Here is a 22,183-nt window from a genome sequence, read left to right on the forward strand (position 1 = left end):
CACAAGAAGATTGTTGAGAATTATATGTAGAAAAGCCTGACATATACTGAGTAGGCTTAAAAAAAATTTTAATTAACTATATTTGATTTATAATATTGTGTTAGCTTCGGGTGTACAGCTTCAGATTCTTTTCCATTATAGGTTATTACAAGATATTGAATATAGTTCCCTATGCTATACAGTAAATCCCTGTTGTTCATCTATTTTATATATAGTGGTGTGTATCTGTTAATTCCATACTCCTAATTTATCCTTCTCCCTCCCCTTTCCTGTGAGGTAACCATAAGTTTGTTTTCTATGTCTGTGACTCTGTTTCTATTTTGTAAATAAGTTGATTTGTATTATTATTATTTTTTTTTTGGCCACACCACATGGCAATGTATTATTTTTTTAGATTCCACATATAAGTGATATCATATAATATTTGTCTTTTTCTGCCTGACATTTCACTTAGTATCATAATCTGTACATCCATTCATATGCTGCAAATGGCAATATTTCATTTGTTTTTATGGCTGAGTAATATTCCATTGTGTGTATATACCACATTTTATCCATTCATCCATCCATGGACATTTGAGCTGCTTCCACCTTTTTTTTTTTGCTGTACGTGGGCCTCTCACTGTTGTGGCCTCTCCCGTTTTGGAGCACAGGCTCTGGACGCGCAGGCTCAGTGGCCATGGCTCACGGGCCCAGCCACTCCACGGCATGTGGGATCTTCCTGGACCAGGGCACGAACCCGCGTCTCCTGCATCGGCAGGCGGACTCTCAACCACTGTGCCACCAGGGAAGCCCTGCTTCCACCTTTTGACTACTGTAAAGAATACTACTATGAACACATCCTCTTTTTCCATTCATCTATTGATGGACATTTAGGTTGCTTGAGTAGGCTTAAATGGCAGCTATCAGATTAATTTATGAGCAGCCAGATGGACACAGGTAGAAGATGAGGTACAGAAGTCCAGGGTCACAGAGAAAAATTGTCTCAAATCTGATAAATGAGAATACCTCAATTAAACAATATTTTAGCCTTTTAAAAAATTGTAAAATACAGACTATATAAAATTTACTGCCTTAACCATTTTAAGTATACAATTCAGTAGTGTTAAGTATATTCATATTGTTGTGCAACAAATCTCTAGGGCATTTTCATCCTGTAAAACTGAAACTCTATTTCCATTAGTCAGCAGCTCCCCATTTCCTTCTCTCCCCAGTCCTCAGTAACCACCGTTCAACCTTCTGTCTCTAAGAATTTGACTGCTCTAGATATCTCATATAATTGGGGTCATACATTATTTGTCCTTTTGTGACTGGCTTATTACACTTAGCATAATGTCCTCAAGGTTCATCCATGTGTCAGAATTTCATTCCTTTTTATAGCTGAATAATATTCCATTGTGTGTATATACCACATTTTATCCATTCATCCATCCATGGACACTTGAGCTGCTTCCACCTTCTGACTATTGTGAAGAATGCTACTATGAACACAGGTATACAACTATCTCTTTGGGACCCTGCTTTCAATTCTTTTGGATATATAACCAGAAGTGGAATAGCTGGATCATATGGTAATTCTATTTTCAATTTTTGAGGAACTGTCATACTGTTTTCCAAAATGGTTGCACAATTTTACATTTCCACCAGCAGTGTACAAGGATTTCAGTTTCTCCACATCCTGGCTACACTTGTTATTTTCTGTTGGTTTGTTTGTTTCTTTAATTGTAGCCATCCTAGTGGATATGAGGTGGTATGTCACTGTGGTTTTGATTTGCATTTCTCTAATGATTAGTAATGTTGAGCCTATTTTTGTATGCTTGTTGGTAATTTGTATATCTTCTTTGGAGAAATGTTTATTCATGTTATTTGCCCATTTTTTAATCAGGTTATTTTGTTTTTGTTAAATTATAGGAGTTCTTTATATATTCTGGATTAACCCCTTATCAGATACATGATTTGCAAATATTTTCTCCCATTCTGTATGTTGCCTTTCATTCTATTAATTGTCTTTTGCTGGACAGAAGCTTTAAATTTTGATGTAGTCCAGTTTGTCTTTTTTTTCTTTTGTTACCTGTGCTTTTGCTATCATATCCAAGAAATCACTGCCTAATGTAATATTATGAAGCTTTTCCCCTGCGTTTTCTTACAGTTTTATAGTTTTAGCTCTTATGGTTAGGCCTTTGATCCATTTTGAGTTAGTTTTTGTGTGTGGTGTAAAATAGAGTCCAGCTTAATTTTTTTGCATGTGAATATTCAGTTGTGAACGTGCACCATATTTTGAAAAGATTATGCTTTCCCCTCTTGCATTGTCTTAGCACTGTTGTCAAAAATCTGGACTCTCAACTCCATCCTGCTACTGTACTGTCTTATAGTTTTGTAGTAAGTTTTAAAATCAGGAAGTGTGACTCCTCTAATTTTGTTCTTTTTCAAGATTGTTTTGGCTATTGTAGGTCTCTTTCATGTCCATATGGATTTTAGGATCAGGTTGTCAGTTACTCCAAAATAGCCAGCTGAGATTTTGATAAGAATTGAGTTCAATCTGTAGATCAATTTGGGAAGTATTGTCCTCATAACACTATCAAGTCTTCTCATTGATGAACATGGAATTTCTTTCCATTTATTTAGGGTTTGCATTTCTTTCAACAATGTTTTGTAATTTTCAGTGTACACGTTTTGTTGTTGTTGTTTTTTAATTTGGTCTCGCCATGTGGCATGTGGGATCTTATTTCCCTGTCTAGGGATTGAATCCGCACCCCTTGCAGTGGAAGCACGGAGTCTTTTTTTTTTTTTTTAATTCTTTATTGGAGTATAATTGCTTTACAATGGTGTGTTAGTTTCTGCTTTATAACAAAGTGAATCAGTTATACATATATCCCCATATCTCTTCCCTCTTTCGTCTCCCTCCCTCCCACCCTCCCTATCCCACCCCTCTAGGTGGTCACAAAGCACCGAGCTGATCTCCCTGTGCTATGCGGCTGGGAAGCACGGAGTCTTAACCACTGGACTGCCAGGGGAGTCCCCTGTGCAAGTCTTTTACTTCGTTTGTTAAATTTTTTCCTGTGTATTTGATTCTTTTTTAAGCTATTGTGAATGGAACTGTATTCTTCTTTTTTTTTTTTATCCTGGGCCACACATTTTATTTTATTTTTTTTATTTTATTTTATTTTTTTAAAATAAATTTATTTATTTATTTAATTTATTTTTGGCTGCGTTGGGTCTTCATTGCTGTGCACGGGCTTTCTCTAGCTGCGGCGAGCGGGGGCTACTCTTTGTTGCGGTGCGCAGGCTTCTCATTGCGGTGACTTCTCTTGTTGCAGAGCACGGGCTCTAGGCACAAGGGCTTCAGTAGTTGTGGCACGCGGGCTCAGTAGTTGTGGCTTGTGGGCTCTAGGACGCAGGCTCAGTAGTTGTGGCGCACGGCCTTAGTTGCTCCGCGGCATGTGGGATTTTCCCGGACCAGGGCTTGAACCCGTGTCCCCTGCATTGGCAGACAGATTCTCAACCACTGCGCCACCAGGGAAGCCTGGAACTGTATTCTTAAATTTATTTTTGTATTGTTCATTGCTAGTGTATAGAAATACAAATGATTTTTGCATATTGATCTGGTATCCTACAAAGTTGCTGAACTCATTTGTTAGTAATCATGTGTTTGAGGATTCCTTAGGATTTTCTATATAGAATATCGCATCATTTGTGAATAGAAATTGTTTTACTTCTAACATTCCAATTTGTATGGATCTTATTTCTTTTTCTTCACTAATAGCCCTAGCTACAACTTTTGTACAGTGTTGAGTAGACATGATGAGAGTGGATATACCTGTCTTATTGCTGATCTTAGGGGTAAAGCCTTTTGGCATAGAACAGGATGTTAGCTGTGGGTTTTTCATAGATGTCCTTTATCACATTGGGGAAAATCCCGTCTATTCCTTGTTTGTTCAGTGCTTTATTTTTTTTATTTTTATTTTTTTTGCGGTACGCGGGCCTCTCACTGTTGTGGCCTCTCCCGTTGCGGAGCACAGGCTCCGGACGCGCAGGCTCAGCGGCCATGGCTCACAGGCCCAGCCACTCCGTGGCATGTGGGATCTTCCCGGACCGGGGCACGAACCCGTGTCCCCTGCATCGGCAGGCGGACTCTCAACAACTGCGCCACCAGGGAAGCTCAGGATAATGATTTTTTTATCTGCTAATCTCTGCACTTTTATTGGGAGTATTTAATCCATTTATATAAAATGTAATTACTAATGATATGTTTTACATCTTTAATTTTATTTGTTTTATATATGTTGTTTGTCTTTTTTGTCCCTCCGTTTCTCCATTACTGCCGTCTTTGTGTTTAATTCATATTTTGTAGTGTACCATTTTAATGCCTTTGTTGTTTCTTTTACTATAATTTTTGAGTTTTTTCTTACTAGTTGCTCCGAGATTACAACTAACATCATAATTTATAACAATCTAGTTGATGTTAATACCGAGTTTCAATAGTATTCAAAACGTTGCTCCAATATAGCTTCATTCCCTCCCCCACTCCTTTGTACTATTATTGTCATACAAAGTATAATTTTACACATTATGAACATATCAACAGACTTTTAATAAGTATTATTTTACACAGCTGTCTTTTTCCATTAGATAGGATAAGTGTTACAACATAAATACATTTATACCATATTTTATATTTCTTTGTATATTAACTTTTACTTATGCTCTTGATTTCTTCATGGGGATTCACATACTGTCTGGTGGCCTTTCATTTCAGCTTGAAGAACAACCTTTAGTATTTCTTGTAAAGAAAGTCTGCTAGCAACAAATTCTCTCACTTTTGGTTTATTTGGGTATGTCTTAATTTTGCCTTCCTTTTTTTTTTAAATATTTATTTGGTTGCACTGGGTCTTAGTTGCAGCATGTGGGCTCCTTAATTGCAGCACACGGGCTCCTTAGTTGTGGCATGTGAACTCTTAGTTGTGGCACGCATGTGGGATCTAGTTCCCTGACCAGGGATTGAACCCAGGCCCCCTGCATTGGGAGCGCAGAGTCTTAACCACTGTGCCACCAGGGAAAGTCCCTCTCCTTCATTTTTGAAGGATAGTTTTTCCGGTTATAGAATTCTTTTTTTTTTCTTTTTCTTTTTTTTTTTTGGATAAACTGTGCAGCTTGTGGGATTTTAGTTCCCTGACCAGGGATTAAACCCATACCCTTGGCAGTGAAAGCAGGGAGTCCTAACCACTGGACCACCAGGGAATTCCCCTTGGTTATAGAATTCTTGATTGAGCTTTTTCACTGCAGCACTTTGAATATATTATCCCACTGCCTCCTGGCCTTCATCGTTGCTGATGAAACATTAGCAGTTACTCTTATTGAGGGTATTTTGTACATGATAAGTTGTTTTTCTATTGCTGCTTGTAGGATTCTCTCTTTGTCTTCCAGTAGTTTGACTCTGATGTGTTTAAGTGTGTATTTCTTTGAGTTTATATTATCTTGACGTCATTGAGCTTCTCAGATGTGTAGATTAATTTTTTTTATAAAATCTGAGATTAGGCCACGATTCCTCCAATACTATAATATTTATATCTCCCCCCCCCTTATAAAACTCCCATTGTGCATATTTTGGTATGCATGATGGTTACCACAAGTCCCTGAGGCTGTGTTCATTTTTCCCTTTTTTTTTTTGGTTCTTAAGAATGGACAATTTCTGTTTTCCATCTTCACATTTATAGATTCTTCAAACCTGAAGCCACTTCAAACCTGCTTTTGAGCACCTCTAATAAAAAAAACTTTTATTCAGGCTTTCGTTTTTTAGAGCAGCTTAAGGTTCACAATGAAATTGAGGGGAAGGTGCAGAATTTTCCTATATATCCCCTGCCCCCACACGTACATAGCTTCCTCCATTATAACATCCTCAACCAGAGTGGTAACATTGTTACATTGATGAACCTACATTGACACATCTTAATCAGCCAAAGTCCATAATTTATATTAGGGTTCACTCTTGGTGTTGTACATGCAATGAATTTGGACAAATGCGTAATGGTATCCATCATTATAATATACAGAGTATTTTCACTGCACTAAAAATCCTCTGTGCTCTGCCTACACCCCCCTCCCCACAATCCCAGCAACCACTGATCCTTTTGCTATCTCTATACTTTTGCCTTTTCCAGATGTCATATAGTTAGAAACATACAGTATGTAGCTTTTTCATATTGGCTTCTTCCACTTAGTAATATATATTTACGGTTCCTCCATGTCTTTTTTATAAAATATTTATTTATTTAATTTATTTATTTTCTTTATTTTTTTTGGCTGCGTCTGGTCTTAGTTGCGGCATGCGGGCTCTTCGTCATAGCGCATGGGCTTCTTTATGGTTGTGGCATGCAGGTTTTTTTTCTCTAGTTGTGGTGCACAGGCTCCAGGACACGTGCGCTCTGTAGTTTGCGGCACATGGACTCTCTTGTCAAGGCACTCGAGCTCAGTAGTTGTCGTGTGCCAGCTGAGTTGCCCCGCAGCATGTGGGATCTTAGTTCCCCGACCAGGGATGGAACCCGCATCCCCTGCATTGGAAGGTGGATCCTTAACCACTGGACCACCAGGGAAGTCCCCAGTTCCCCCATGTGTTTTCATGGCTTGATAGTTCATTTCTTTTTAGTGTTGAATAATATTCCATTATCTGGTTGTACCACAGTTTATTTACTCACTCACCTACTGAAGGACCTCTTGGTTGCTTCCAAGGTTTAGCAGTTATGAATAAAGCTGCTCTAGACCTTAATGTGCAGGTCTTAGTGTAGAAATAACTTTTCAACTCCTTTGGGTAAATACTAAGGAGCATGAGTGCTGGATCATGTGGTAAGAGTATGTTTAGTTTTTTAAGAAACCATCAAACTATCTTCCAAAGTGGCTGTATTACTGTGCATTCCCACCAGCAATGAGTGAAGGTTCCTTTTGCTCCACATCCTCGCCAGTATTTGGTGTTGTCAGTGTTCCAGATTCTGGACATTCTAATAGGTGTGTAATGGTATCATGTTGTTGTGTGTGGTTTTTTTTTTTTTTTTTTTTTGGCTGTACGCAGGCCTCTCACTGTTGTGGCCTCTCCCATTGCGGAGCACAGGTTCCGGACGCGCAGGCTCAGCGACCATGGCTCACGGGCCCAGCTGCTCCGCGGCATGTGGAATCCTCCTGGACCGGGGCACGAACCCGCGTCCCCTGCATCGGCAGGCGGACTCTCAACCACTGCGCCACCAGGGAAGCCCTTGTTGTTTTTTTAAAATAAATTTATTTATTTATTTATATATGGCTGCGTTGGGTCTTCGTTGCTGTGTGTGGGCTTCTCATTGCAGTGGCTTCTCTTGTTGTGGAGCACAGGCTCTAGGGTGCAGCCTCAGTGGTTTTGGCGCATGGGCTTAGCTGCTCCGCGGCATGTGGGATCTTCCCGGACCAGGGCTCAAACCCGTGTCCCCTGTATTGGCAGGCGGATTCTTAACCACTGTGCCACCAGGGAAGCCCCATGTTGTTGTTTTAATTTGCACTTCTAATGACATATAATGTGCAGCATGTTTTCATATGCTTATTTGCCATCTGTATATCTTCTTTGATGAAGTATTTGTTAATTAATATCTTTTGCCCATTTTTTTTTAATCAGGTTGTTTTCTTATTGTTTAGTTTTAAAAGTTCTTTGTATATTTTGGATAACAGGCATTTATCAGATATATCTTTTGCAAATATGTTCTCTCAGTCTGTGGCTTGTCCTTTCACCTTTCACTCTCTTGATAATGTCTTCTTTTTTTTTTTTTTTTTGACATGTTGCACGGCTTGCAGTATCTTAGTTCCTCAACTAGGGATCGAACTCAGGCCCCGGCAGTGAAAGCACTGAGTCCTAACCACTGGACCTCCAGGGAATTTCCAACAATGTCTTTAATCACGCAAAAAATTTTAATTTTGACTAAATCTAGCTTATCAGTTCTTTCTTTCATGGATCTTGCCTTTGGATCATCACCTAACCCAGAGCTGAGGGATTGGAGCCTTCTCAGGTATTTCCTGGACATATTCACAGTTCTGCAAATGCACATGAATTCAAGATCCCCAGGTAGAGATGTCAGAGCTTTTCAAAGCTCCCTTTTGGCATCTCATTCCCTGATGTTCCTTTTAAGTTTTTTGTCCTGCCTCTTGTTTGCCACAACTGATAGGAAGCTGGGATGTCAAATAATTTGCTGCTGATTATTTAGACAAACACCTAGGCGTTGGGTTTCTCACTGGGTGGGCTCTGAGTCAGACAAGCCTTGTGAATGGGGCTCTTAACAGAGCTTCCAGATAGATCAAATAGTGACAGTTCTCTAGGGATAGGGCTTTTTGGGGAGATCCACACCCACTCTGCCCCCTCTAGTGGCTGCTAGGCCACTGGTTTTCATAGCTACTGTAGTTGTGAGGCTGCTGATTTTGGAGACTACTGTGGAGTTGGGGAGAGGAGGATGGGAAAAAGCAAATAAAAGTACCACAAAGCTCACTGTTCCTACTGATATTCAGCCATTTTTCTTGAATAAATTCTCCGTAGGTTTTTGAAAGCTTTGATTAATTTCCAGAGTTCTGGAAAAGTTGATTTTGACAAGTTTTGCCAGTGTTATTGCTTTTATGGGGGAGTGGATTTTCAGATGTCCTTACTCTGTCATTCCAGAAGTGCTTCTTCAGATTACTTCTATTTTAAGAAGCATAAAGCTTTAAATAATATTGGTCACTTGTAAGTAAAATGGTTTTCGAGTATACAGTCTATTGTTAACACGAATAAATAAAAGTTATTTTTTGTTTCCTGTGTGTTTTGCCCTCATAGCAAAGTTTAGGTCGTTATCAACCTGAATTTGAACTTTCACTTCTCAAAAAAGCATGTTAATTTTTTGGGCTTTGTGCTGACTTGCATCATGCTCTTGGGTCATGATATAACATGAAACAATAGGATCCCTCATTTCTAGAGAAGTTAAAATTCTTGGTGACAAGGTTGTTATAAAATATAGTTTTCGTATTAATAACACAGCCAAGACTGAGGTTATTTCCTGACAACACTTTTTTTTTTTTCTGTTTCCCTTCTCCAAGATCAGGTCCTAAATTCAGAATAATAAAACTATCAAGGCATATTTTATACCAAAATCATCTTGGCACTTCCCAGACAGCTGCTAGAATACATAAAAAATTTGTTCCCTCACAGCATGGTACTCATAAGTAAAGAAGGAGGCAAGGAGGGATGCTAAAAATAGTTAGGTATGATTGGTATGCTCCATGTTTTAAAATTCAGCTTATCAGTATCATAAGAGCTGCCCTGTACATCATGTTCACATTGTGGAGAAAGATGTTAGAGCAAAGAGAAGAATTCGTCCTTTCTAGAGGATTTTTATACAAGGTAAAGGATTGTGTCTGTGAATGTTTAGTGATTACAGACTTTCCCACATGAGTAAAAGCACACGCATTTTAATAACAAGGGTCTGCATGACGACTGTCAACAAGTCTATTTCCAAGATGATTTTATCCTTTATTTTAAAATAACCTTTTATTATTGATAGTAATTTTCATACACATCTTACAAAACAGACTGTGAGGCCCTCAAGATTTCTAAATACATCCACTGTCCATATCTCCCTTGGAGCTGAGGCAATAGAGAGGACAAATGGAATTATAAAAAATAAGTTTGTTAAATTGATTGAGAAGACAATCTCTCCTTGTCCACCTCTCCCTCTCCAGGTCCTAATAATATGTTCTCCTCAAAACAGCTATCAACTGAGACCTCATGAAATATAGCAGTTGACAGTAAGTTCATGCTCTGTTGTATTACACCCCAGTGAAAATTCTTCCCTCTTTTATTCTGGTATTAGAAATTAATAGATTGACCGATCTTCCGTTTGTGCTAACAAGGAGCTTCTCTTCTCTCCTTTTGTTTTCCTGAAGATCGTACCATAATTGACTGACTGGAAAATAGACTCATGGATCTGACATCACCATAAACTAATGCTTGGATGATTCAAGCTGTCAGAGCCCTGGGACTTGAGACTTCCAGAAAAATTCCAGCCCCAAAGCAGAAGACTTCTATGGAGAAAGATGCTAAGCCACAAACAGGTAACAAGAAACAATTTTTAAAGAATTAGGGAAGTTGATGAAGGCGATATGATTGTGGTTATTATGTTGGTATTTTTGGTAATGTGCTTCATGTTCTTTTTTTGATTAGTCATATGATGCAGCCCTTTTTGTTTCCCCTGGCTGTGGTCTCTAACCCTCAATTCAGTAGACCATACTTGTGCCAACCGCAATAAGCACTCTCTCTAAAAAAAATTCTTGGCAGTGGGCCACCCTCCTAAGCATCCCTATTGGTATTGTTTACATCTACACCAAGTACTGACTCCCTCCTTGACTGCCACGTTGGTCCAACCAGTTTCTCAAAGTTCATGATGGAATAGAGTTTGGCTCAGATGGTAGATTTTTATGGAGCCAGATGCTAAATTCCTTAGAATGCATCCCCTCATGGGTGCACGCCACAGAAATTTCAGAAATCTATAAAATTCCTTATATGCTACCTTTGCAAGGGAGAGTATTCTATAGGCAATCACTCATTCATTCATTCATTTTACATATCATAAAATTCACCCATTTAACATTTACAGTGACTTTGTGGAGTGGTGCAACCTGATCATAAATGAGTTTTAGAACATTTTCATCCCCCTTGTGCCCATTTACAGTTAATCCCTATTCCAAAATCCAGCCTCAGGCAACCACTAGTGTACTTTCTGTCTCTATAAATTTGCTTTTTCTGGAACTTTCATACAAATGGACTTTCACTTAGCATAATGTTTTTAAGATTCACCCATGACATAGCATATGTCAGTAGTTCATTACTTTTTATTGCTGAATAGTATTCTGTTGTATGGATACGACACATTTTGTCTGTCTACTCACCAGTTGATGGACATTGAGCTTATTTTCAGTTTGGGGCTATTACGACTAATGCTGCTATGAACATTCACATGCACGTCTTTGTGTGGATATGTATTTTCATTTCTCTTGAGTAGATGCTTAGAAGTAGAATTGATGGGTCGTATGACAGTTTCGTGTTAACCTTTTGAGAAACTGCCACACTGTTTTCCAAAGGACAGTGCCGTTTTATATTCCCATCAGCAATATAGGAGGGTTCCAGTTTCTCTATGTCTTTATGAACATTTGTTATTGCCTGTCTTATTATTGTAGCTATTCTAGTGGGTATGAAATAGTATCTCATTTTGGTTTTAATTTGCATTTTCCTAATGACTGATGATGTTGAGCATCTTTTCGTGTACTTTCTTTGATAAGATATCTATTCATTTCTTTAGCCCATTAGTTAATTTGTTGTTTGTCTTATTAAGTTGTCGGTATTCTTTGTATATTATGGATACAAGTCCTTTATCAGATATGTGTTTTGCAGATATTTCCTCTTGGCTATTTCTTGTCTTTTATTTTCTTAATGATGTCTTTTGAAGTGCAGAAGTTTTGAATTTTGATGATGTCCAGTTTATCAGTTTTTTCAGTGATGGACTGTGTTTTCAGTCCAAAAAAGAAACAAATGATGGGTGGAAGCATTAATATAAGAAATCTTTGCCTAACACAGGGTCTGGAAGGTGTTCTCCTGTTTTCTTCTAAAGTTTTTATTGTTTTATCTGTTACATTTAAGTTTATGATCCCTTTGGAGTTATTTTTGTTTATGTTATGAGTTGAAGGTCTAAATTCATCTTTTTGTATGTGGATAATCAATTGTACCAGCACATTTATTGAATCGATTATCCTTTATCCCAATGAATTGCCTTAGCACCTTTGTCAAAAATCGATCAACTATAAATATAAGGGTTTATTTCTGGACTCTCAATTCTGTTTCATTAATCTCTATGTCTATTTTTATGCCAGTACTGCTGCTCTAGGAAATCTTAATTTGGAAAATTATTAATACATCCTCAAGCTAATGACTCCTCAGAAGTTGAGGATGACAACTACAGAAAGCGGGATTCTAACCAGTATTTTTAGAAACAGTTCAGAAACAGCCAAATAGGCCTTTGATAAGGTATATTGGATTGAGATGGTACTTATCTTAAATGTCACTAATTCTAATATATCTGTAAACAAGTCATATGTATAAATAGTGTCACTGGCTCTATAGAGAATGATACATTGAATGACTGTGTTCACAAGAGTGACTGGGGTGGTGGCCAGTGCATTGCTCCACTTTTTGTGTTGATATAGTTCTATGTATAAGTTCAAAGAGTTGGTTCTTCTTGCCAGGATCTAACTGAAAAATTAAATTTGTAACCATGACCATGCCAGAAATATAACTGACCATAACATAATAAGGTCTTTGTAGCAGCCTGTAAGCCTGTTGACAAATATCCTGATTCCCCTCTGCTTCCAGGCATGTGTTAGGACCGTATTTTTCCTGGCCTCCTGGAAGTTAGTCATGGTCATGACTAGATTTAGCTAATGAAATAAGTGATGGGTGGAAGTTTTAAGAGCCTATATGGAATTCACCAAGTTCCCTATTCCTGTCTCGTGGAAGTGTGTGATGAGATGGAGTCTCCATCAGCCTGGGCCCCTAAGTGACAAGCAGAATCCCCCTGACAACCCATGTTAAGCACCATAGCTTGAGCAAGAAATCAGTGTTAGTTGTGTGAAGGCACTGAGATATTAGGGATGTTGCTGTAACATAACCTCGCTTATTACAACTTCTACAAATTATGCTTAATGTAGGAACACTGCCTAAAAATCTGTCAGATCATTGGTTTGGGACCTGCTCTAGGCATCTAGGTGTGGGTTCCAACCCTAGCTCTGCCAGACTAGCTCAGGCTTAGCTCCTCTAGTCAGGCCTGGGGTCTGTTATCCCTTTAAGATGCATTTGGGACGGTGCCTGGCAGATAGCGCTTTGGGGTGTTATCTGTTAGGGGGTTAGAGCTCCTGTGGCTACCCTTCACTTCTTCCCAGCCAGCCATCCAGAACATGCTGGACACTCCTATTCCCCTCTCTTCTATTGGAGAGCTGAGCACAGGGCAGAACAGTTAACCCTGGGAGGCTTGGGTCCAATTCAAATGATAAAATCCTGGGCCTGGCTCTAGACCAGAGCTGTAGTGAAAAATGAAATTGAAAGGTATGACTGTGTCCCAGCTTGGAAGAATAGTTAAGTTATCTGGCAAGTTCATAGCAAGTATCAGAGATGGGAACTGACCAAGTCTAACTAGCTTCAATCAGTGGGAACTGGGAAGCACAAGTCACATTTCCATTCACACTCAAATGACTTACACGACCGACACATGTGGGGTGTCTGGTTTTATTCAAACAGTCAAGAGTTCCCACCAAGAAACAGAAACTGACGAATTGGGAGCTGTGGCTCTTAACAGGGCAGGGATGTCCAGGTATCAGAAAATAAAAGGAGCTCAGTTGAGCAGCCAGAGCAACATTAGGACCAGGCCGAAACGCAGAGGCCAGGCCTCATGGAGCCCAGCCCCACTCATGGTCTCAGCGTAGAACCTCGCCACCTCCTCGTTGGGGTTGCCCTGGGCCGGGTCGAACCACATCTGGATGCAGCGGCCGCTGCCCCGGCCATAGTTGCTGACTTTGTAGGAGTGACTCCAGATTTCATTGCACAGAGCAGCAGGCGTGGGGAAGTAGAAGTCAAAGCGGTGGCAGGCAGCTCTCACTGGGCACTGGTTATACCCTGTGGGGAGGATGGAAGACCTGTAACCACTGGGTCCAGAACCGTCTCTTGTTCCACCAGCCCCACAGCCTCAAATCTCCATATACTCGTTCCACACACCCCCTCCACCTCCAAACCCCTCCCTCCCCCCAGCCCCCGCCCCCGCCCAGTCCCTCACCTGAGGTCCAGTTCCAGCCCTTGTGCCAGTTGGTCTTGCAGGTGTAGGAGGTGCGGCAGTCTTCCCACCAGATCTGACAGTCCTCTTTGCAGAGGGGCACGTTCAGGAACCGTTCTTTGCGCCAGCTCTGGTTCACCTGGGGGGAGCGGGGGGAGGGAGGGCTCCAGTCAGCCAGGGATCTCAGCTGCTACAGCCTTGATGGGGTCCAGGGCTGGGGGAGGGGGCGGTGCCTCTACTGTTACCAAACTCCGGTTCCGCTGTTCTCTGCTCAAAAGCCCATAATCGAGAGGCGAGAGGCCAGTGTCAGTAGAAAGGAAAGAAAAGCCGGCAATCTGGGGAAAAGGTGAACTCATGTCCCGAGACCAACTCCGAAGATTCTGCTCAGCCATGACAGTTTTTAAAGGGAAAAAGGGGAAAGAATCTCAGTGAATCATCAAGGCAGGAGGTTGGATTCTGCATCATTCTCCATTGTGTGCAGACTGGCTGACTCTCTCTTCAGATATTATCTTGCCCAAGTGATCTGCCTGCAGGATTGCTAAGGGAGCTGTTGGAGGTAGAGAGCTAGTCATTTTTTAACTACTTAATTCTTCATTCTTACTTTTAATCTAGGAAAAGAACCAACAGGTTAGGCAAGGCATAGTGTCTATTCAGGAGAGCATAAGTCAGGAGTTAGGTTAAATTGCCTGGTGATCTCATTCCTATAATTAGGCTCCTTTAAGGTTAGAGGGGAACAGAAATGGGCAAACAGGAAAGGGGCAAGAGAGCTGCGTTCACTACCACCCTCAGTCCAGAGTTCCTGGACCACGCCCTCCCTGCAAATGGCTGGTGGGCCCTGCCCTCTGCTGAGGTTCATGTCTGTGGGGATGGTGCCCATACCTCCTGGATCCAGGGCCCCAGGTTAGGCGAGCACTCGTAGAGGCAGGTGTCCTGAATGAAGTGGTGTTTGCAGGCGGGCTTCATCTTGCCACAGTGGTCCCAGTTGAATCTGTACAGGTAGGAAATATCCTTATGGGCTTCTTGGCTGGTATTGACGGAGCAGCAGGCGTTCTTTTTCCAGGGACTGCACTGGGAGGGGAAGACACGGGACTAAGTCCTTGCTCACCATGGCCATCTCCTCCAGAATGTGGTTCCTCTGCCTCGGGTAGGTCACCCAGAGGAACCGTCGCTGGGGAGGCTGCCTCTAAGCCTGGCCTTGAGGAGCCCTCATTGTGGGGTAGAGGCAATAATAATACTGACTTTTAACTCTCACACCCAGCATAACCAGAATATTCACATGCATAGCCTCTCCCCTTTTAGTCCTTGATTCCCCAACACAGTGTTCAGGGAAACACTTGCTACTGGGGGGCCTTCTTTGGGGGAGAAGGATTTCCAAGACTGTGGAATCCCAGGAGGGAGCCTCACCCAGAGATGCAGTCATCACAACATTCATTAATTCAAGTCTTTATTGAGCTCCTACTTATTCTAACCCAGGCATTTTTCTAGAAACTGGGAACACAAGGAAAACTTATCACTGGATAATTGCTTTGGGAAAAAACAAAGCGGGAGAGGAATGGGAAATTGTTTTCTACAAGGGTAAGATTAAGCCTCTTTCAGAAGGTGAGAAAGACCTGGAGGTAAGGAAGCAAGTTAAATAAACTGCAACCCCAGAATAGTTCTAATTACAGAAATACTCAGTACATTCTTATTGAATGAATGAAAACCCATGGCCTAGAATTTAGTATAAAAGCACAATATTAAGATGTGCACTTTAAAAAATATATAGGCTGAAGGGGCTTCCCTGGTGGCACAGTGGTTGAGAGTCCGCCTGCCGATGCAGGGGACACGGGTTCGTGCCCCGGTCCGGGAAGATCCCACGTGCCGCGGAGCGGCTAGGCCCGTGAGCCATGGCCGCTGAGCCTGCGCGTCCGGAGCCTGTGCTCCGCAACGGGAGAGGCCACAACGGTGAGAGGCCCGCATACAGCAAAAAAAAAAATAAAAATAAAAAAAATAAAATAAAATAAAAAATATATAGGCTGAAGAGGGTAAAGTCAAGGCTGCTGGAAGTATCCAAGTAGTACCACCACTTGTCAGGCTGCACTGGCAGCTAGGGGCTCAATGATGCAAAACAAGCACAAATAGCGGACTGTGACCATTATCTGCTGATGAGATAAATATGAACATTTACATATTGAAATGCATAGTTCAAGTGACTTGCCTTTTGTTTTTTTCTTTACAGCTATGACATCACATTGACTTTTTTTTTTTTTAACTTTTAGATAGGTTCAGGAGATTGAAGGGATTGTGGCAAAGTCATTGTCATAGGAAGGAGACCTCAGGTCCAATAGGGTTGACAGCCCCAGAGGACATGTTTGTCTCGCACCCAGCCTCACTGTGAGAGACCCTCTTTTCCTGAGCTGTTTGGGGCTGGCAGAAAAGAAGCCGCCACATGCAGTGTGCTCTTTCTCCTCTCAGATCCTTGGAGGGGTTAGCCCCAGTCTAAACTCAGAAATCAAAATCAACCCCCCAGACAGGTCTCTCCAGGCTCTTCTCCAGGCCTGCTTCCTGATTATAGTAACACGGAAACCCAACAACCAAGAAGCTGAGCTCTTGGAATTGCCTGACAACACTGGGCACACAGTATGTGTTAAAGTGTCGCCCATAAACCAGTGCAAACTGAAGACCTGCTCAGGCGGCCTCCTGCCTCCACCAAGGAGGCAGGCAGACGTTCCCTGAGGCAGCTCTTCCCCAACTCAGACCACTTCTCGGCCCACCTGCTCATGTAGCTTGTCCTCGGGACCTGGCTTTTCCTTATGGTGCTTGGCATTCATGCAGACATTGAGAAGCTCAGTCCTGGGCCGGGCTGTCCATACGGCAACCACCCCTACCAAAAGGAACAGTAGCCACGTTGTCTTCCAGGCCATGCTTGTCCCTGAAGAAATAACTGTGGTCAAAGGCAGCAAGGAATGTGAGAATGCGGGAATGCAGAGGTGGGTCCTCAAGGTGTTAATAACAGTCTTAGGTGGGTGGAGCCTAGGGCGGATCAGACTGACACCCTAGTCTTGCCAGCCTCAGGGAGGGTTGGGTCCACTGGGACAGTACCTGGCTGGGATCTCCCTGGCTTCTTTACAAGATCATGAGGATCAAGCGCAACTAAGGGATGGAGTTTGGGCAAAATGCAGAAATAGCCAGGAGATTGCCATAGGTTCCCAATCCCTTGCTCGAAATCCTTGGAGGCAAATGTTTCAGAGCTTAAAACTTTTCAGATTTTGTTGACTGAAAAAAATGTACAATGTAAGAGCTCTGAGTTGAGTTTACTCAGTGTCTATAGCCCAGGAGACTGCTCTGCAAAACTGTTCTGAAGAGGTGAAGGGGGAGATCAGTACATATGTGATTTCGGCCAAGGGGTACGTGCAGTCAAGCACACATCTCGGGAGAAGGTTGCTGCTAGTCGCGAGGAACAGATATCTTAGGTAATGGTTTTAGTGCTTTTCTAGATATGAGAAGATGCAAGAATTGGTGTTCATAAAATTTTTTCCTAAAAATATCTAACCATCCGAAAGGCCTGTTCTGCCAATTTTCCCAGAGCACAGAGTGCCTTGTTCCTGATCTCCACCCTAATTTCTTTTAGTGTGTGTTAAAGGTCAGCAACTGCAGTCACTAATAACTTAATCCTTATAGAACCTGGGTGGCAGTGACATTCTTTAGTTGGCAATTTTATCAAAGGTAATACAAAATAAGATATACAATTTACAGGCAGTCAATGATCAAGCACACATTCTGTGGGGAAGAAAATAGGTATACTGGTGGAATAAGTAAAAACTATAATAACCTCACATTAATTTTCAGGTCAGATTTTTTTTTTTTAATTTTTTTTTATTTTTGGCTACTTTGGTTCTTTGTTGCTGTACGCGGCTTTCTCTAGTTGCGGAGAGCGGGGGCTGCTCCTCGCTGCAGTACGTGGGCTTCTCATTGCAGTGGCCTCCCCTGTTGCAGAGCACGGGCTCCAGGCGCGTGGGCTCAGCAGTTGTGGCTCGCGGGCTCCAGAGCACAGGCTCAGCAGCTGTGGCGCACAGGCCTAGCTGCTCTGTGGCATGTGGGATCTTCCCGGACCAGGGCTCGAACTCGTGTCCCCTGCACCGGCAGGCAGATTCTCAACCACTGCGCCACCAGGAAAGCCCTCAGGTCAGATTTTGATACCAAATGACTTTGTGTAAAAGTTTATCTTAGTTTTGGAACTCCAGATGCAGATCAATGTTTAAAAAAAAAGCCCTGCTTTCAGCCCTTTCCAGCCTCATTATTTGGCCTCTCCCAGAGACCCTGTGACCTGGAGGATGTCACAGGGCAGAGGCTTGGGGGTGGACATGGGCAGCCAAACAGCCCACCACCCCTGGGGCCTAGGGAGGCTCCTGAACCCCTGCTACAGAGCTGGCCTCTCCTTGGCCTTCATAGCATCTCAATCCCCTGACCTCTGACGCTGAGCTTTGGGAGGTGCCTGTTCCCTCATGCCGCTGGTCACCAGGTGCCTGGTTCTCCTAAAACACTCAGAATTCATTTCGTACAGCTCCTAAAGCTTATGCATCCTCCCTGCTCACAAAGTTGCCTCGCCACCACATTGCCCCCATCTTCTGCAAAACTCCAGCATCTTGCCTGGGCCTCCTGGATGGGGCCTGAACTGGGTGGACTCCAGGCTGACTCTGCCCAGCAGGGCTCGGGGAAACCTGGGAAACCTGGGATTACATTCCCACCTAGCTCTCCTCACTTCACACCCTTCCACAATCCATTATCCTGCTACACTGTTTATTCCAGTGTTCATTCATTTGCTAATTCATTCATTCCAGGACCCAATCATCTCTCCATTGATCCCGTCACTCCCTGATCTCCAAGAGCACAGGACAAATCTGTACTCTTGGAAATGCCAGGTGATTCAGGATCAGGCTCCTTTGGGGAAACAGAGTCTAGCAGTTTAGAGCACAGGATTCCAGATCCGCCTGTCCATGATCCCAGCTCTCACACTCCCCCTCCTGCTTGACCTTGGGAGAAAATAACTCACATTGTCTTGAGGCTTAGTTTCCTCACCTGAGGATTAAATGTAGGGGGGAAAACCCTAAGAAATACTAGCCAGCTGGGCACGGATTGAGGAATCAGTTGGGCGTGGGTTGAGGAACGTGTCCCAAGTCACACAGTAGGGACCACCCAAGTCCAACTCAGGACCCTCAAGTCCAGAGCTCCTTCAGCTTTTGTCCCCTGCTCTTTCCCTGTGCTGAGGCTCCCATAGGGGTAACTGACACAGAGTACTGGGGGAGTACTGGGAGGGCTGAGAAAACCCTTTCCCCAGGTCCTGCTGGATCTCACTCAGTCAGTCGGTGGTTTTTCTTGCTGTGGCTGCTTTCTAGAGCCAGAGCTCTCTTCCCCTCCATGCCACCTACATCACCCTGCAAGCCCCTCCCCCCTCCTAGTCTCAGCTTCAGTTCTGGGTCCAGCTCAGACCCCACCGCCACCACCAATCACCATCCTCTACACCGCCACCCCTCCCCCCAGGGTCCCAGACTTGAAGCTCTGAGAACTCAGTGCTGTGCTGAAAGGCGAGTCCTGGGTTCTGCTAACTTGTAGTTTAACCTTGGGCAGGCCCCGTCTCTGCTTCTGGATTCTCTGCCTTTCGGCAGTGGATCCTCCCAGTTCAAATCCTTTAATACTTGCTGGGAGTGCCCTAGGGTGTGTTGCTCTGAGAGGGGGTGCAGAGTGGCATACCTGGGAGAAGAGGTGGCCCTCGGTCTGGCTCAGGCTTCTGCTCTGCTCTGCTGTCCCCTTGCCTCAGTCTAGGGGACAGAAGGAGCTTAGTGGCCTAGGAGACGGGCAGTGGGAATGTGGCCCAGGAGAGGCGCTTAGGATAGGGCGAAGGCCACCCAGGAGTTAATTATTGCACGTGGGCTCCAGCAAGGCCTCCAAGGAAGGATGATGGCTGGGAGGGACTGGATTAATAGTGCAGGCCTAAGGCCAGTCCCCAGGCCCCACTTATTCCATTTTCTCCCCTAAACTCAGGTCTGAGAAAACCTTGCAGCCTGAGTTGCTGGGATCCTTTAAAGAAATCTGCTCCACTTCTAACACCCTCATCCTGTTATACCGATAAAGAGAACGAGACCCAGAGAATCAGGACAGAGCTCGTTGCAGGGCAAGGGCTGGAGCTCGGGCCTCCCAGCTCCCAGGCAGCTGTAGAGAGTATGGAGCTCCCATATCCCCAACTTACAGAGCCACCAACTCTTCAACCTCAGCAGCCTCAGGCATCGCCCACCTACAGCTATAAAATCACAGATGTTCAAACTACCAGAGCCTCAGTTATTCCAAGGCTCCAGCTCCCCTCCCTTCCCCCCACTCCCCTACCCACTCACACACAAGTCTCTTTTCTCCAGCAGCTAAGAGTCTGCTCTAATGTAGACTCCTCCCACCACTCCTACCCTAGCCAGGGACAGAAGCCTTTCTTTTTTCACCCTCTGAGGCCAGGCTGGTACCACTGGTGGGGAAAGCAAAGAGGGGAGGAGCAAATTTGGGCCGGAGTGAACGTTGAGCTCTGTTTTGTCGAGGTGCCTGTGTGCAACCTGGCGGGGAGGTGGTGGTAGAGGTGAAAGCCCGGGGAAGGGTCGAGGTTGGATGTGGGAGCCATCAGCCTATGATGGCAGCAGAAGTTTAAGGAACATGGGGCCTCACTATCCTTGGAAAGGCCACAGGTCTGAGCCCATGGAGCAGGGGGCAGGGCTGGGAGCCAGAGGAGGCAGCTGGATCACTGCAGGAGAATCAGCCAGGAAGGAAAGCCCTAAAGAGCCTGCAAAGAAATTGACTCCAGTGGGGGGGAGGGTGGAGAAATCAACTCCCAGGAGACCCCCAGCTTGTGCCCTGCTTTCCCTCTCCCTCGGAGTGAGCCATACTTGACTTCTGTGATAACTCGGGAGGGTTAAGCCGTCTGAAGACCTGAGCAGGTAGAGGGCTGCTAGAACCCCCAGACCTGCCTCCTGGCTTTACAAGCCCAGCGCAGCCTTCTCCTAATTGGATCATGACCAGGTGTCTAGGAATGCCCAAAAGCATTCCTCTAGATGCTCTTCTAGATGCGACTTACCCCTGTCCCCCATCCTCCACCCCTGCGCCAGGAACTGATCATAAACTGGGCTTTATAGTTCCTCCACTGCAGGAGTGATGTTTGGCCTCCGAGACTTCAGGGGTTCAGAAGAAGCGACCAGCAAGTGGGAAGTGAGTTGGAGGTGGAGTTCTAATCCGTGAGGAGTCCCTGCCCTTCTTGAGCCTTATGCCAGGCTCTGAATCTGAATCCTCAGTGCTCAGGCCACCTGGCCAACAGGGAGGGGTACAGTCAAACATCCACTGTGGAGCCGATCCCGAGAGTATCTGCCCAGACTGGAAGCTTAATACCAGCCAGGTTAGCCATTGGCATCCTTGTGGACCCCGATCTGAAGGCTGCCCTGTGACTTGACAAAGATGAAAGGGAGGTCTTTGGCCCTGCGTGGGTGGGGCTCTGGGCTGCAGGGAGTAGGGATGAGAGAAACTGGGGCTTTTCCTGAGTGCCAGCCCATGGCATATGCAGTCGCTTATCACCCATCCTCACAGCTGCGAAAACTGCGGTTCCCAGGCAGCAAAGAGGGGCTAGAGCTGAGTCTGATTCCAAGCCTGGCTTCTTCCACAAAGAAAGGAGAGAGCACTGTGAGGGCATCAGAGTCTCGAGGGTTGCAGATCCGGTGTTTCTTCTCTGGCCTCATTTCCTGCCCTTGCCCTCTTATCTTCTGTCTTAGCCACCTAGAAATTCTGCTGTGCTTCTATCACCTCCAAGCCTTTGCACTTCCTGAGCCCTCTCCATGGAATGCCATTCCTCCACCTAGTCTGCTTGGCAAACATTATGCTTTGGAAGCTTTCCCTAACCTTTATGGGCTTCCACGGAACTACGCCACACTCTGTGCTCCCCTGGAGCACACCCTCAGCTCACTGTTCTAAGAGTTACTGGTTCTCACATCTGTCTGCCCCCACCAGACAGCGCAAGGTACTCAATTCCCTCCCTGTCGGCCGACACCGGCAGATTGGGTGTTCAGAAGGCATCTGCTGACTGACAGAATGAGTGCATGTATTCCTTCACTTTCTAAGCACCTCCTCTGTGCTAGGCACTGACCCAGGCCCAGGGGATCTGGCACAAAATGTCATAGACATGGCCCCTGCTTTCAGGTGTGTATGTTTTGTTAGGGAAAAGTCAGACAGTAAACACAGTGGATGGATATCTGTACAAGAGGACTTCTTTTGGTTGAGTGGTCAGAAGTCATTTTAGTGGGGAATTAATTATAGGTTGAAATCTAAGTGGC

General features: G+C 44.0%; 1 protein-coding gene and 1 long non-coding RNA gene across 4 annotated transcripts in view; one reads left to right on the plus strand and one right to left on the minus strand.

The window, feature by feature from the left end:
• LOC309826528 overlaps nucleotides 1-22,183 on the plus strand; it is a 65,573-nt gene that overhangs the window by 6,026 nt on the left and 37,364 nt on the right. For 2 of the 3 annotated variants that reach the window (XR_014297113.1, XR_014297114.1), the window contains one exon: nucleotides 9,922-10,089. This is a non-coding gene — a long non-coding RNA (uncharacterized lncRNA). Of the gene's footprint in view, nucleotides 1-9,717; nucleotides 9,784-9,921; nucleotides 10,090-22,183 lie in introns of all 3 variants that reach the window. The other variant, XR_014297112.1, reaches the window with a different exon arrangement.
• Nucleotides 13,294-16,804, minus strand: FOLR1 (folate receptor alpha). The gene is made up of 4 exons (XM_082660809.1): nucleotides 16,604-16,804; nucleotides 14,730-14,918; nucleotides 13,854-13,989; nucleotides 13,294-13,696 (listed from the first exon to the last, which is right to left on the minus strand). Exons 1-4 carry the CDS (start codon nucleotides 16,751-16,753, stop codon nucleotides 13,416-13,418), a joined length of 756 nt encoding a protein of 251 aa, XP_082516935.1. The 5' UTR covers nucleotides 16,754-16,804; the 3' UTR covers nucleotides 13,294-13,415.

The sequence above is a fragment of the Grampus griseus genome (assembly GCF_964374135.1).
Source record: "Grampus griseus genome assembly, chromosome: 8".
Classification (NCBI taxonomy): domain Eukaryota; kingdom Metazoa; phylum Chordata; class Mammalia; order Artiodactyla; family Delphinidae; genus Grampus; species Grampus griseus.

Excerpts from the sequence above, each read along its gene's own strand:
- FOLR1 (XM_082660809.1), bottom strand. The coding sequence starts at position 16,753 with ATGGCCTGGAAGACAACGTGGCTACTGTTCCTTTTGGTAGGGGTGGTT. Across the intron at positions 14,919-16,603 it reads AGGACAAGCTACATGAGCAG|TGCAGTCCCTGGAAAAAGAA; the intron begins GTGGGCCGAGAA and ends TTCCCCTCCCAG. Across the intron at positions 13,697-13,853 it reads GGGCTGGAACTGGACCTCAG|GGTATAACCAGTGCCCAGTG; the intron begins GTGAGGGACTGG and ends TCCTCCCCACAG.